The 16,426-nt window shown below is 39.5% G+C and overlaps 1 protein-coding gene across 15 annotated transcripts in view; it reads left to right on the forward strand.

Moving 5' to 3' along the window:
* The window catches only part of STOX2 (storkhead box 2), a 142,162-nt gene extending 126,589 nt beyond the window's left edge, over positions 1-15,573 (forward strand). For all 15 annotated transcript variants that reach the window (XM_042014973.1, XM_042014978.1, XM_042014975.1 and 12 more), the window contains 2 exons: positions 3,078-5,343; positions 9,893-15,573. In XM_042014973.1, the coding sequence (XP_041870907.1) occupies positions 3,078-5,343; positions 9,893-10,088 (2,462 nt within the window). In that variant the 3' untranslated portion in view covers positions 10,089-15,573. The remainder of the gene's footprint in view (positions 1-3,077; positions 5,344-9,892) is intronic.
* Positions 15,574-16,426: the final 853 nt, after the last annotated feature.

Genomic DNA, 16,426 nt, shown 5'->3' on the forward strand with positions numbered 1-16,426 from the left:
AAGAGCTTGGAATAAAACCCATAGCTTACCCGTAGCTGACAATGCTGACCTCCCAAGATTTGCATCTGCTGTCATCACTGCTGGCTTAGTGAACCACAGCATGGACTGTATGCTGGGAGTGATAAAAGTGATAGTCTTCAACTCCAGAGGGAAGGCTGACACGATTAAATTTATAGCATCATTGACTGCCAGGCGTGCTAATTGTTTTTTTCCTTGGTGTTCATCTGCACATTCTCCATTCACAGGAGTTACTCACTTAAAGTAACTACTGTGCATCCAGTGTTTAGAGACTCACCCAACAGACTGTAGCCCTTATAGTTTACTGGGTGAAAAATACTTATTATTATTTTTACCATGTATTTGCAGTGCATTTTTGCCTAAATTGGTATAAAACGTCAGTACATCCATTTCAATCTCTTTCCCTAGCTTTTCTTTAAGCTCCCAAGAGAAAAACTTTCATCCCTTTTATTTTTGTTGTGGTGTTTTTGAAACAGTATGTTAAGTCTTTTAAGTCAAATAAGGATGAAGAACCAAGTTCTCACAAAGGTAAGTACATGTTGAAGTATTTACTTGTAAGCTTCTGAAAAGTGCAATGGATCGGGCAGGTTATTTTTGTAGGGGAAGGAAGAGAGGTTGGTTGCTGCAGAGCAGGTGCAGCTGAGTTGGACCATGGTTGGACCCTGCAGTGCATATTCAGCACAGGATGGAGAAGCAAATGAGCTTGAGATTAGCAGTCATCCACGTCTTGTCATGATGTCAAAGGGGTGGCGTTGCCCAAGCAAACATAGCAGCTCCACTGCAGGAATGAAGAGTTAGATGACCACTGGTTGTTATGGGGATTGAAATCACTCTTCATGTTCCTGTGTGCTATCGAAAGCTCATGCGGAGAACAGCCTGCTCTGCCTCACAATCCAGAGGAAGCTCGCCATATTGCTTACTTCAGTCCAGAGAGATTCAGAATTCTGGGCTAGGGAAGAGTAGTCCTTTTTTTCCCCAGCTCTCTGGCTTTCAGCTTTTCCCCACCTGTTGCTGTTTCTGGCATATTAGCTCGTCCAGAGGTTCTGGGGGGATTTGTTACTCTCTCTCAGATTATTACAGAAATTATGGACACCTGCATGAAAAGGGGAGCAAATGCAAGCTCCTGATTCTCCATAATTTTTTCCAATTTTCATTCTCATTTATGCTCTCAAATTATATCCTATCTTGGCCTCTCACATCCGAAGTGGCCCCAATATTTCAGCACTATGGACTGTGCATGAAATATATTAACTCTCCCCCAGTCAAAACCAGCACATGTCCCTGTGTACTTCTCGCTGGTTCCTTCTGTGTTGTAACTGCTTTCACTCGTGTCCATGTTGTTCCTAACCCTTTGCTGTTTCCATTTTAAGATTTTTGTTATGGATATGAGTAGTATGGTCATGTCACTAAGTTCAAACAACACTCAAAGTCAGACATAAGAATATTTACTATGTTGCCTGCAACCCAGCTGCAAGAAAGAGGATGAATTGAGGAATTAGCACAGTTTTTCTTGTTGCTTTTAATGGGTGTTGCTGTCACAAGGAGATCAGTGAGCTTGCAGGCTCCAACCTTTGACGTGTCGGAGATGAGTTGGTGACCAGACACTGTGTGCTACTGGAGATACTGTGTTTGTGGCAGGTACCCTGGCTGAGATTTCTCCATGAAGAGTTTTTGTAAAAAGCATATGCTTCACTGAAGCGTTTTTGCATGCATTGAAATTCTGTTCTTCAAGACAGAGTTTGACTTGTCAAGGTCCTGGCCAACCTGATCTAAATTGGCCAGGATTTGAGTAGGGGTGCTGACCAGATGAATTCATGGGTTCTCTTCCCACCTAAGTTGCTCTCTGATTCTTTTTTTTCCCCTAAATTACTTTTGTTTAAGAGAAAACTAAGACCCAGAATAAATAATAATAACCTTTTCAGTTTAAAATAGACCATCCAAACCTTTGAAAGAAATGTCTCTAGTTCTAAAAATGTAAACCAGACTAGTACTCAAAATTAAAACACATTTTATTTAAACAAAATGTATTGATTGAAGATAGCTTTTTCCACTGATAACTTGGAAGCATTTTAATTTTTTTATTCAGCATAAACAGAGTTTTTAAAACTAGTTTGTGAACTGAAGTTCTTGTTTCCTTAGCTCTAGATGGAACTTACTCCTAGACACAACATGCTACTTAGTGTTTTATCTAGTAAAGTATTGAAGGCTTGGTCCAGCACCACTGAATCCAGCAAGTGCCCTGGTAGTGGGAAGGATCTGGCTTCAATCTAGACAATGCCAATTCTACCATATGCCATTGATGCAGGGTAGTCATATTTTTCCCTCTCTCAGTATGCAATACATGCACTTAGATAGTGTCCCTCACATCTCACATGAAAGAAGCAACTCTGAGAAGTAAATTTTTGGGACCTAAATCTGTAACTTCCAGCATAATGGAAAGGTCTTTCTAGGTAAGATGAACTGTATTATTCAGGATGTCTCTGTTTTGTAGCAGCTGATGTAGTTGAAACATATTTTAATGGGAGAGCAAATCAGTTAAATCAGGATTGTGATAAAGGGACAGTTTGAGGAACTGCTTTTTTTTGCTGTGTAGTATTCTGTGGAAAGCAGCTTAGGCATCCAAAATAACAAGTAACTACTGTTTTATATGTGACAAGGCATTATAAGAATAGTTCTGGTGAATTTGGATATAAATACTTAGTTGGAAGAGGAATAAAAGTAGAATATTTCCCCTGACACTCTGATTTTCAGTGATTCCATCTTGTAGCTTAAGGTCACCTGCACATTGGAAGCGACTAGAAGTTCTCTTGGGGGTTTTTTTGCATTTTATTAATGGCCTCCTTTCTATTTAATTAATAATTGATATGTCTGAAGTGTAGGAGATAAGTGGAGAAATAAACAAAGAAGAGAATGCCTAACAAAATGCTTTACTAGAGTTGCTTGTTCAGCATATTTCAGCTTGCACATTGGAAAAACTAGCTTTTTGTTGGGGAGGGGGAAACCAGAGTGCCTGACACAGTTTTGTGCACTTCCTGATATGTGTTTACTGTCATTTCTAGGAGTTCCAACACCCAGTCCAGAAATCCTTCGACATACTTTGAATATGCTTGTACGGGAGAGGAAAATATACCCAACTCCGGATGGTTATTTCATTGTAACCCCGCAGACTTACTTTATAACACCATCTCTCATAAGAACTAACAGTAAATGGTACCATTTGGATGAGAGGATACCTGACAGGTCTCAATGTACCTCTCCACAACAAGGAACTATAACTCCCTCCACCTCGGGATGTGTCAGGGACCGAACACTACCCAAAAACCACTGCGACTCCTGCCATTGTTGCAGAGAAGACATGCACAGCATGCATGCATCTACCCTACAGAGGAAATCAGCAAAAGACTGTAAAGACTCATACTGTCCTCCTTCATTATGTCAGGTCCCACCTACTGAGAAAAGTAAAAGTACTGTCAATTTTTCATATAAAGCAGAGACACTCACAAAGCCTAAGGATGTAGAAAAGCAGTCTAAGAAATTTGGACTCAAATTATTCCGATTAAGTTTTAAGAAGGATAAGACCAAACAGTTGGCAAATTTCTCTGCCCAGTTTCCTCCAGAGGAGTGGCCGCTAAGGGACGAGGACACCCCTACCACTATACCTAGAGAGGTAGAAATGGAGATTATTAGGCGCATTAACCCAGACTTGACTGTGGAAAATGTCATGAGACACACTGCACTAATGAAGAAACTTGAAGAAGAAAAAGCTCAACGAAGCAAAGCAGGATCTTCAGCTCACCACAGTGGGCGAAGTAAAAAGAGCAGGAATCACAGAAAGTCTCATGGGAAATCGAGGTCTCACAGCAAGACCCGGGTGTCCAAAGGAGACCCATCAGATGGCTCTCATTTGGATATACCTGCTGAAAGGGAGTATGAGTTCTATGATCCCTTGACTCGATCCCCACGGGAAGGCTGTTTTATAATAGAACACAAGGGAGATAATTATATAATGCACAGCAATCCTAACATGATTGAATCTCACTTTCCCATGACACCAGAGTGGGATGTGTCTGGTGAACTGGCCAAAAGAAGAACTGAAATGCCTTTCCCTGAACCTTCCAGGGGAAGCTCCCACTCCAAGGTCCATCGGAGCCACAGCCATACACAGGATAGACGATCAAGGAATGAGCGGTCCAGTAAGGCTAAAGAAAGGTCTAGATCCATGGATAACTCCAAGGGACCTCTGGGCTCAGCTACTTTAGGCACACCTGAAGATATAGGTGAAGGCTGTAGCCCAGATGACCAAACAACTAGCCAAACCTACATTGATGATAGTACCTTAAGGCCATCTCAGTCTCTCAGTCATCAAAGGGCTCTGATTTCATCTGCAAGCTACAAAGAGACTTGCATCCCTGAAATAGCTGGTGGCGGTGTAGAAACCCCCAGTTCTTGTAGCCTATTGGAACAAGGCAAGCCTACAGAGAATTTGCCATCATATAGTGAGCTCAACTCCTGCACAACAAAATCTGCAGTTGATGACTACTTTCAGTGCAACACATCCAGTGAGACTGTGCTTACTGCTCCATCACCACTGGGAAAGAATAAAGAGGATCATGATACGTTAACAGGGACAGATGGGCTAAAAAAAATTACTCCCACAGAAAGACAGTCTCAACATATTGCTAGGGAGCCTGGGGTGCACAAGGAGGAGTCCCCAAAGGGCCCAAGCAGTGGTTCAGTGATTGCTGGCCAAACTCCAGAGGTGATTGCAAACGGGCGGCTGGTTCAACACCATAGCACTGAATCAAGCAGCCTTGATAAAAGGAAAGAAATATTTAGCAAGGATACACTCTTTAAGCCTCTACACAACACTCTTTCTGTGAATAGTTACCATAAGTCTAACACACCTCTGCTAAAGCCCCATCAAAAGACCCCCTCTGACACATTGCCAGTCAGATGTGAGAAACTTGAACAAGCGATGGTAACCTCAGTCACACAAGTCATGCCCGTTTCTCAGAGACAGCAGGAGACAACCGGGAACCAGGAGGCCTCCTTTGACTACTACAACGTATCTGATGATGATGACTCAGAGGAAGGAGCCAACAAAAATGCCGAGGAAGAAAAGAACAGAGATGATGTTGGTACGATGCAGTGGCTCCTAGAGAGAGAAAAGGAAAGGGATTTGCAGCGAAAGTTTGAGAAGAATCTTACTCTTCTCACCCCAAAGGAAACAGAAAATAGCAACAACCAGAGAGCCACCCACTCAGCTCGCCTGGACAGCATGGACAGCAGCAGCATTACTGTGGACAGCGGGTTCAACTCTCCACGGTAGGACTGTCACATTCATTGCAGCTTTACAGACTAGGAAGTTCCATTTACGGTTTTATGGGTGTGTGATATTGGTGACAGAACGTAGGGCTCTATTAAAAAATTTCACACATTTTGAGACTGTGTTTTCTACAGCTCTGGAATCCTCTATTCAGATGTGTAGGTTTCCCACCATACAGTAAGAAACCAATGACCATTTGCGGCATTGACTCTGTATTAGTTCATTTTCTGTTTGCTGAAAACCTCCCTGTATCCTTTTTTTCCTGTATTAAACTTGTGTTTGCTTTTAGAATAAAAGGGATGAGCTCCTGCAAACTCTTCCCTTCCCTTTCCCTCTAAGATACCATCAACAAGACTAATGGAAAGATTAGTCCTGACTAGGTGGCATAATCTTTGGCTCAGACAAAAAGAAAAACAAATTATACTGGTTTGTGTTTGGGCTTCCTTGTTTGTTTTCTTCAAAAATTTTGGAAGTGTATCTAGTCACCATTCCAAAATGGTGAGACTGGAATAGCCACTCCCCCTACAAGTTAAAAGTGCTCAGGATATTTGAACTTCAGATGTAACAACACTGCTGAGAGAGAGGTGCCTTGTCTAAGATACTTGGGAAGAGTCCAGATGTTTGCGTGTGGTGGTGCTGGTTAGTAATTACTATTCCAGGGATTTCAGGCATCGTGGAAGTCTCAGTGTGCTAGAAGTCTTACAAGTGTAGGGAGGAGAGAGTTGGTGCAATCCCTGCCCTGGAGATTTCACGAGTTCATTTCCAGGTTAAGATTCCTTTACTCGAGCCTTCTTCCTTATCTCTCTGACCTTTGGCAGTCCTAGATCCTTGATGGAATGGAGCTTGACCAGTTTTGTTTCGCCTGCATAGCAACTCATCAGAGTTCAGAACAATGCCTCTAAGAACACAGAAATAATTTACAGTAGTAGTTCTTTCAGAGTGTCTTCCTTAAGCTTAAATTATTTATTGCCTGTGTTTAAAAATAAAACCTCCAAGACTGATTTCGTATTACACGAAAAAAAAAAAGGGTTTTTTTTGTTTGGTTTTTTTTTGTGACTTTTTAAATTTTCCCCTGTAAATGATGTTCTTATTCCTCAGAAGTATATATATTTTTTTACATCTGTAGCAAAGGCTCTCAGAGAGGCATTTGAAGGATTTCCTGTTTCTGCACAGGACTAAATTTTATTTTCAGTTGAAGTCCTGTTACTCTGGAAGAAATTCCTTTGGATTTGGTGGTTACTCCCACTTGATGTTAATGACAGGACAGAAATTAGTGAGCTTGGTGCAGCTTGCAGAGATGTATCAAACTGGAGCAGGCTTCTAGCGAATGTATAGTTTTTCTGAGTAAAAAATTTGAAAAATAATTTGAGTAAATCATACAACTGAGTCCACCCTAAAAAGGAAGCTTGAGAAGGTTTTGAATTTGTGTTATTGATTGTTCTGCAGATGCCTGACATCTTTCTCACATAGAACTGTTGTATGACACTGTTGGCACTTTTCTTTTTTAAATGTGATCTCTTCCTGTAGTTAAAGTGCTATACTTGCAGACAGTTTTTGTGGGGGAGTATGTTGTGGTATTTGCTTCTTGCTCAGCCTGTCCTACTCCTCAGAGTATGAGAATCACCTCCAGGACAGGATATCGACTGCATTAAAAATCAGTTCTTGGACTACTGTTTTGTATGCTAGCTGAATATCAAGCTTGTGTTTCTGATTAATGCAATGGTAGACATTTTCTTCCCTAATTATTTACACAAAAGCTAAAATTTCTGTCTATGTTAAACTTAGCTAGCAAGAAAACAGGATATGGTGAGCATACTGGATTTAGTGCTGCTATACTACTTTGTTTAAATCAAAAGGGAAACAGATGAACAGCTTTCAACAATGTTTGTGTTCCACACATTTTTTTTTTTAATTTTACTGTTTACTTATTAACAAATACCATTTTTTGGCAAGGCCACATAAAGTAAGCTTAAAAAAACCCAAACCGAAAATTCTGTAGGGTATTTTGTTTTGTGAGACCAGCATATAGTCTGGATATTTAAAAGCTTTTTCATTAACTTTGCATCAAAATTACTAAATTTGATGATTTTCCTGAGTTCTGGTCACTCCTTGGTATAAGTCTCTAAAAATAAATTGAACTGAGAGTGTATTCAGCCCTTCGGCTAAAAGTACCATGCTGTTATTTTTATCCTACCTTATAATAAAAAATGCACTCCACAGCCCTTTTCCAGGAAATACAAAATAGCCATCCAGCGTCCATCTGGTAATATTCACCTAGGTCTGACAGTGTCCTTTAGCAGATGGCTAGGGAAGAACAGAAGAACAGGTTGTGCATATAGTGATGTTCCACAGGTATATTCTTCTAGCCTCCACTGATGATGTAACTCTGCTTCCTGAGGTGGGGTGGTATCTTTTCGTTCAAGCTAAAGTGTGCAACATTGTTTGGGGAATCAAAATTACCAATTTCACATTATAAAAGAAGAAATACATTTCTAAAGTCTGATAAATTGAAAAAAAGGACAGTAAAAAAATTTAGAAAGAAATGGGTGTAGTTAAAGAGATGTGCAATGGTCATTTGACTTCCAAAGTATTTTTGTGCAAAATGTGTGAACATACTAATCACCATTGGGAGAAAAAGCCTCACAATATTTTGTGCATTGCTTTTTTGCAAGTTATATATAGTAAATGTTAGCTGTCAAGATTAATTTTATTCCTTTATTTTTAGAGCTTATATAATACTGTTGCTCCTTTGTCACCTAAAGAAGCTAATTTTGGCATTACTCGGCATGCAAATTTTTCAGTGCAGTTTTTATATATATACATGTTGTAACGGTCAGTTTGTAATATCAGAGTTGAGCATGTTTGAAGATCTGGAATTGGTGGTCCCCTAAAGAATGATACAATACTAAATCATCTCTGAAAACTAAGATTTGCATCTATTTTCATTAAAAAGCAGAGGTAGAGGAATCAAGAAATGAGCAAGAGAAGTGCACCATACATCATTGCAGCTAACAGAAATAATTTACTGTGTGTGTCACCCATCATAGCTCTTTGGAACTGTGGAAAATAAGACAATCATTGGCAGAAGAATATCAGTACCACTTTGACCAGTTTAAAAGATCTATGAGAGTTTTCCTAAAAGCCTCATTGATTTTCCAGACTCAGTCAGTTTAAGATTATTTAAATCTGCCCTACAACTAGGAAAAGTGTTTTTTCCTTCCCCTATGCCATGCACTGACACATTTCTCCCCTGCCACATCTAAAGCTGTGCATTCCTACTCTTCCCCTAATGCTAGCACTAATGTTTTGGGTTTTTTTCATAGGGCTGGTATTTAACTGAGAGCAGTCCCTGATCTGTCTGGCTGCCTGCAAGGCTTAGTCAGGGAAGCAGCAGAAACATTTGGCAGGGTCAGGTCCACACAAGGCAGGCAAGAGCTGTCCCTTTCAGTAGCAGGTAAATTTAGGTTGACTTTAAACTGACTATGAAACTTTTGTCATTAGTATCCTTGTTTCTAGTGCTTATTTAACAACTGCATTCAGTCCTCTAAATGTATTCTGTAAACATCTCCATAGCAAGTGATGATATCATTTTACAAAGAAGTAGGGCTACAGGTGAAGGATACATAACCAGGGGGCCACATGGCTGTTTGAAGGCAAATCCATTTCTGAACAGGCACACATTACTTGGAGATCAAAAATTGTTTAGTAGCGTAAAGATAACACAAAGAGTAGTATTGGTAAAAGTAGCCTTAGCACGTCATGACTGAGTTTTTTAAAAGCTGTAGACTAAAATACAGGCTTCTCTGCATTCATAATTAGATGTATCGTTAAAAGGCTTAATCTTTAAAAGTGTTAAGTGTCCTGTCACTCTTGTGGTTAAATGATACATTAGACCTAAAGGAACACTGTCCATTTTCTGAATGAAATAGCAGCACTAGTTGTTCAGGGCACATCACGGACCAGGCAGTTAAGATTTCTCTTTGTCTTGGTGAGTTGCAATCATCTCAGTTGCAAAGCAAAATTGAAGTGTTGCGTTTAGAAGCATTGTGGGTTTAATGTAAGGTAAAACTTTTATTTAATATCTTGTTTACAAAAACATACGTAGAAGAGGAGACAGCAGAGGATGCTGTGTTACATGATTGCTGTCCTAGGTCTGCCTAGTTCACAGAGCTTATTTGATGAAGGTGCTTTGTGCAAAACTGCACCAGTCAGGAAAAAAAACTAGCGCATTCCAAGTGCAAGATGGAAGCTATTTCCTTGGGTGAAAAATTCAGATGCTTGATACTGGTTCAGCTTACAGTTTGTGTGACAGTTTCACCTGTGCTTAGTGCTGTACCTGTGTTATGGTATGATGACTGCTGAGCACCTCTGGGACGAGTTTTGGAGGAACATATGTGTACTGTCAAAAAGAGATGATTTATTGGTGTGATGTTACATGCAAACACAGGAAACCTGTTATAAAACATTCTATTTTCCTTTCCTGTCTGGTCGATAGATATATAGGCATGTCATATATGAGTGTGTATATATATTTCTTTTCCGTTCCAGTACTCGTGAGAGCCTGGCATCCAACACTTCAAGTATTGTTGAAAGCAACAGACGTCAGAACCCCGCTCTGAGCCCTGCACATGGTGGCGCAGGCCCAACGTTCAACTTCCGAGCCACTGCAGACCCACCCACGAGTGAAGCTGAGAAACTGCAGAAACCTGGTAACTGCCTGCAAGCTTCTGTCACTAGTGTCTGATAGTCAGCCTGCCTCAGATCGTCTGTCTCATCCTATACAGCAAAGTTTACGACACTGGGACTGATGTTTACATCTTCGGGGAAAAATAAAACAAGCATCTCAACCACAGTTTTAGTGTTTACTTAAACTGTGCTGCTGTGTAGACTAGGGGCAACAAAGAAATCTTTATTTCAAGGTATTGCTTTTCACATTTGCGGCTCTGTAGCAACAGAATAGCAGTAGGGATAATATGTACACTTTTTGCTTCACTTAATTGTAACTGAGCACATATATGAAAGTCTAGACACTGTAAGTGTAATCTGCATTTTCAATGTCCATGCAGTTGCCAACTTCATTTAAAAAAATGCCACAGATGTGTGATGCCCCTGGTCAGAGGCTAAACTCTGCTGCAGAGTTCATCATTTTTTCCTTCAAAAACTGAGCCACTGCTGAAAGTAACCAGCCAGGATCACCATGAGGAAAAACAATGCCAAACATGACAAGTCATGACCTCAGCTCTATATGTGAATTATTAATACTGATCAGTCATTTTCACTGTGCATTTTTGTGACACAATTTTACAAATACCTGGTTAAGCAAGTAAAAGGAGGTTTGGGGTTTGTTTTGGTTTGCTTTTTTTTCTAGGTATGGAGGGTGGGTAGGGAGGCGGCTCCTCCTTTTGTTTCAAAAATATGAGAGATGTTTACTTAATGAGACTTGCTACTTGACCTTCCATAGTCACCAGTGAGGAGGTGGGCCTTTGCATAGAGGGGGGAGTGGGGAGGAAAGGGAAAGATGTAACTGTCATGGAGCCACAATGTGGAGTGACACGAAATATATTAAATGTCTTCAGTATAATTCACATATTTTAAGAATCTAATTCTTGTGTCACTTCTGGTATTGCAACTTGCCATTAATATAGGAATCAGGATAACTAATTTCTTGGAACAAAAATATCCTTTATGATATAAATGACAAGTATGGCCTGAAGAATTGATTTCTTTCTAGTGGAAGGACATAAATCTATTTTATGTAGCTTATTAAATAGAGTGCCTAAATTAGGCTATTAAAAATAGCATACAATGTAATGATTATCAGAGAACAAAATTTAGAGAATTATAAACTTCTGGCCTTTTTATTCGTGGATGTTACTTGCAATTTAGCATTTTATGGACATGTCTGGTTTCTAGAAATTCAATGTGTCCACTTGGTTTGCAGTAGAAATCTGAGTTCTGCAGGCATGGTACATCCTAATTGCTCTCCCTAAACTGTTACTCCAATGTAATTAGTACTATGCTAATTACTGCAGAGTAAATTCTACAGATAGTTAAACTCCAAGAGTAATTTTAGGTATAGGGTCACGTTCTGCTCTGTTATTCATGCAGCCTGGTAGTGCAACAAACTGTTTTTTATCAGAACAGACAAATTGGTGGAAGGATAACACAGATACTAAAATGTGCAACAGCCCAAATTGTTTCATAGAAGAGGGCCATTTACCCTGTCTAGCTCTTGTAGTACACAGGTATGAAACCCAACTGTACATATTAAACCCCAGTATTTTCATCAGGTTCTGGTGACATTTATTACTCTGTATACAAAGTTATTTGAGCTTCAGTTATGTTCTCTATTGTCATCAGAAGTCTTTACTGAAGATTCAGCCTTATGTTACACCATTGGATAGAGTTCATTTGCTTACAAAACAGCTTTCTAACTCTGCACACAATCGGTTTCCAGTTCTGTCAAGAATACCCAGTCAAGGCACGGGTCTGTTTTCATTGATTTCAGTGTATAATTTCCATTTCATAGGAGCAATAAGACCTTTCAGTGCACATAAAGGAAATTATTGTGCTTTTGGTTGGTTATCAAAGTCACTTGGCCTTTAGCCTTCTGCCTTATCATACCTTCCAAGATGTGCTCTAATTACCATATAATGCTTTGCATGACGCATCTTATTATTCGATATGTAACTCCAGCCGTACTTATTCCATGCAAACTGTTGAGTCAGAGTTTTTGTGGGGAATTGTCATATACTATGCAGTGGCTGACTGTGATTTTGTTTCTGAGATGAGCTCTGACATCAGTAGTATGTATCAATTCAGTAAATAAAAATGTCGAAATGATAAAAAAACTTACAGTGATGATCTGAAGTACTAATGGCAGTATTAAAATGTGAAGAGCAGGAACAGGTTTCACCTTTGGGGAAATAATTGTTTGTCATAAGCTAGTCAGAATTTGTGCAGGCAGCTGGTTGTACAGAAGACATCATTCCAACAAAATGTGATAGTACATACCTATAAACTGTATAGTATGTTATTTCCTAAAGTTCCCAGAGACCAGCAGACAACATAAATGTCATATTAATGTTGACATGGCATTGTACCAATATTAATGTGACTCTTGGAATATGGAATGTAAACAGAAGTTTCAAATAGAAACGTTCTAATCTTGATTTTTTTTTTCCTTTTTAAATCAACAATGGAAAATAAGAAAATTCCATCTTGAGGTTCTGGTAACAAAACCACGAGAGTGGAGCTTGAGTGCTTTATGTCACCCTAATCCTTTGATGAAATCATAGCCTTGTATTATGTGGTTGCTTATCTATCATTCTTCTAATGTATCAATTTAAAGGTTTACAGAGTTAGATTAGGTTGAATCTGTGTTGTGTTCAACTGTAAAGGGTCAACACAAATCTGTCGGCATTTTGCACACTTAATATGTATTATTATAATACAACATGTTACTTTTATGGTAATTTTTTTTACACATATAACTACCTCCATGAATTTGATGAAATGCAGCAACATGAAAAGTGTATTGTACAAAGCAAGGTTAGAAACTTTGAAGCATTAGGTCATGGCGTTCTCTTGTGTGTCAAAGCTTGCATATGAAGTCATCATGTTTCCATTGCCACAATTTCCTTCTACAATGTTAATAAGATGGCTTTCAGATGAGTCACTTAAAGACTGACAAGGCTGCATAATTGGGATAAAAGTGAAAGGGAGGATGAAACCTTCCATCCTCTCCCCAGTTACTGCTAAAATTTCTGCCTGGTAGAACTTGAAAATGTATTTGTAATTTAGCAAATTAGAAACATCTACAGTCTGTGAAATACGATTGACAGTTTAGGGTTTAACAGAAGACACTTCGGGTATTTTCTTGGCAGCCTTCAGATACTTGGGGCCCTATTCTGCCTCCATCTTTGTCAACATTAGTACATCATGGTTTCTCTGAACTGGCAAGGGTGTTTAAACAGCTCTTTCTCTAATGATACACACTCTGGTCTCTAGATTGTGTGCATCTAAAACATTTGCTCCTATAGAAATTACCAACAGCCTTTAATTGACGTGTCTGGGAGCAGTATGAGGGTCCCTACTCGAGGTATGTGCCTATTGTTCAAAGAGCATGGGCAAGTTTCCAAGAAAAATTAAGCTGGCTTTTGAAAAGTAGCCAGCTGCAACAAGCCACCTTTCAAGAGGGAAGAAAGAAAGATTTTTCCAAAAACCAAGGGAAGAAAGTGGCAGTTGAACCTAAGCAGATCGCATTATATACAAATCCCGATTTATGAACACCTTTCAGCAAACCTAGTACCGTTATCCTTATGCAAATTAATATACAATCATCAGTTGAGCTAATTTTGCCATTTTAAGTATTTCAGTTTAAATTTAGAAGAAATCATTAGCCATTTGACTCCCTGCACCACAGTAAAATGACTGTTATATGCGAAACAACGTTCACTCAACTTTAAAAATAAAAATGTATTGGAAAACAAATATTTTAATGAAAACCATGGCCTAAGTGCTTGCCAGCAGTAGTCATTGTTAGAAAAGAGAACAAGCAAACCAGTATTCAAGGCCATCATGAACACAGATAATACTTTGCACTTAAATCACACATTTTTGCCTGAGGGTCTCGAAGCACTTGCCTGTGAGGTAGGCAGAGTTCGCTGACCCTACTTTTTGTCTGGGCCCCTTGGAAAAAGCAAAGGCTGAGAGTCTGCAGACTAACTTATTAACTAGTTGCTTTTTTAAAGTTACTGAAGTAAGTTTAACAGTTAACCAAAGTGTTCCATGTTTATACTCTGAAATTATTATTTTGATGCATTCAGTTTATTTAAGTAAGAAACTACATTACAGCCCTGCAGACACTCTTGGATTAGCAGTTCCAAAACCAAGTTTGCAGTCATACGAGTACTGGCAGCAGTGGTTTTAGAAACAGTTATGTTAATTAAAAATTTGTTTTTCAAATACATTTTGCAGCGCTTTTCTCAACACAATTGTTCAAATTGTTGTGCTGAGAAAGCAAATAGTACTCCTGATCTGGTGTCATACCCACAGTTTACAATTATCTTTGCTCTTCTGAAGAAAACTGTACAGTATTAGAGAGAAAAGTTCTATTTTTTACGAAATTCTTTTAAAAAAAAGGGTATATATCTAAAATGTTCCCCCCAGCATAAGTAAAGTGCATCATTACTGCATGAGACACTTGCAGTGGACCCACCAAAAGCCAAGCTGGTGCTAGAAGAAAACGGGACTATCACACTTCTTTTATGGCGCTCTAAACATTGGTTTCGGTTATGCGCGTGTAAATCTGGCATAACTGCCCTGATCTCCGAGGATCTGAGAGAGATGGGAATGGGTCGTTAACTCCATTGAAGCTCATTTCTGAGCTGAGGGTTTCCGTGTTCCTCCCCCGCCCCAAGACACTAAATGCAGAGAAGGAGCCGAAGGCCACGCACGTGGCTCTGGAAGGGCAGCCTGGGCTGAGTCCCTGCTGAAACGCACAGCCACCCAGCCGGGATCCGTGACTGCTGCCAATGTGCCCCGCCTCGGAAGGGTGATTGATTTTCCATGTGGTGCACTGCCCTCCTGTTGTATAGCGGTTAGAGCCACCCAAAGGATACCCACCCAGAAGTATGAAAGGGCCCTTGGAGTAATTGGCACAGATGTTACTTTTATGTGTGGAGGAGATTTTAAGTTTAAAGGGATCATAATTCTGCAGGTAATTTTCTGTGAGTGACTGAATGTGGCTGTTGCATTAGGTTTAAATGAGTTAATAAATGCAAGTGGGACTTACTGTATGTTAGAAGGGAGTTTTGCAGCCAAGACTGCCTTGTATAAATGTGTTTGCACTGAAAAAAAAATTTAAAAATTACTTGGTCTCTGGTTGCTGTAAAGGTCATCCAAGATGGATGTTCTGTTTATATTGTATAGTATTTCATATGAAATAATTGCAGTTCATGAAATGTCTTCCCTAACGTTACTGATTTATAACAGCACATTTGTAACATGGTTTTTATTGTGTCAGTGTACCATATTGTAAATGATGATTACTTGTCATGCTTAGTATAATAATTTAAAGGAAAAAAAAGGACAGGGATTTTTGTAAGTCTATATTTGAAAGTCCCTCCATATGGTAATATTGTGTTCATGTTGTTTATGTAGTGTTGTGTGAAATATCCATTTTGGATTGTGTTACTTTTTAAGATATTAAATAACATTTGGTTATATGTTCTAAGTGGATTCTTTGCACTCATCGGTGGTTTTTAGAGAGTATACTTGTATTTCCATTTAACATGCTGTTTCTCTCCCTCACTTAGGAAACCGTGCACAACAAACCAGAAATCTCAGAAAAACAAACATCATATCAACTTGCTGTCTTCTCCTATGCTGTATAAAAGCTCTTTGGGCCATTAAGTAGGAGTGCAAGGGAGAAAATACACCTTTTTTTGTGGTTTGGATGGGACATGAAGTTGACAGCTGCAGGGGGAATGCGATCTCCACTGAGTGCCCAGCTGAGATGCACCCATAATCCAGGAAATGAGAAGTCTATTAGGACATCCTGATGCCAAGGGCAACAGGTGTCAGGTCCCTCTTTTCCTCTCCTCTCCATCCTCATGAGCTAAAGGAGGACCTGGTGCACACACCCAAGAGAAATGGTTCTAGCAAGGAGTTTTTTTCACATTCTTCAAGAAAGCTGATAGCTGCTGAGTGGAAAGGCCCAAGTGGACAATGTAACATTCAAGTGCCATTTTCCAACCCTCTCTACCACCTGGAAGAAGGTTTGGAGGAAGTTTAGGGTCCAGGAGATTTGCCAGAGCTGTGCCATGAGAACTGCTGTTTGCCAAGGTCTACTATGAGAATTTACAACACTTACAAGATAAAAAACAAAGCATCTCTTGGAAATAGGTGCTGTCTTAAGCACCTTGGCTTGTCACCTACTAGTGGCCCATACTACTACCATGCTATTTCTAGTCTTTGCTCATTCCCCTTCATCCATCTGCTTCCACTATAATCAATCTCCATGAAATTATGCATTTTGACTTAAAGGGGAGAAAAAACCCAAAGCCAGACAGGGTTTGG

The sequence above is a fragment of the Corvus kubaryi genome, unplaced genomic scaffold (assembly GCF_017639235.1).
Source record: "Corvus kubaryi isolate FWS band 111438036 unplaced genomic scaffold, C.kubaryi_AGA036_p1.0 split3-131, whole genome shotgun sequence".
Lineage (NCBI taxonomy): Eukaryota > Metazoa > Chordata > Aves > Passeriformes > Corvidae > Corvus > Corvus kubaryi.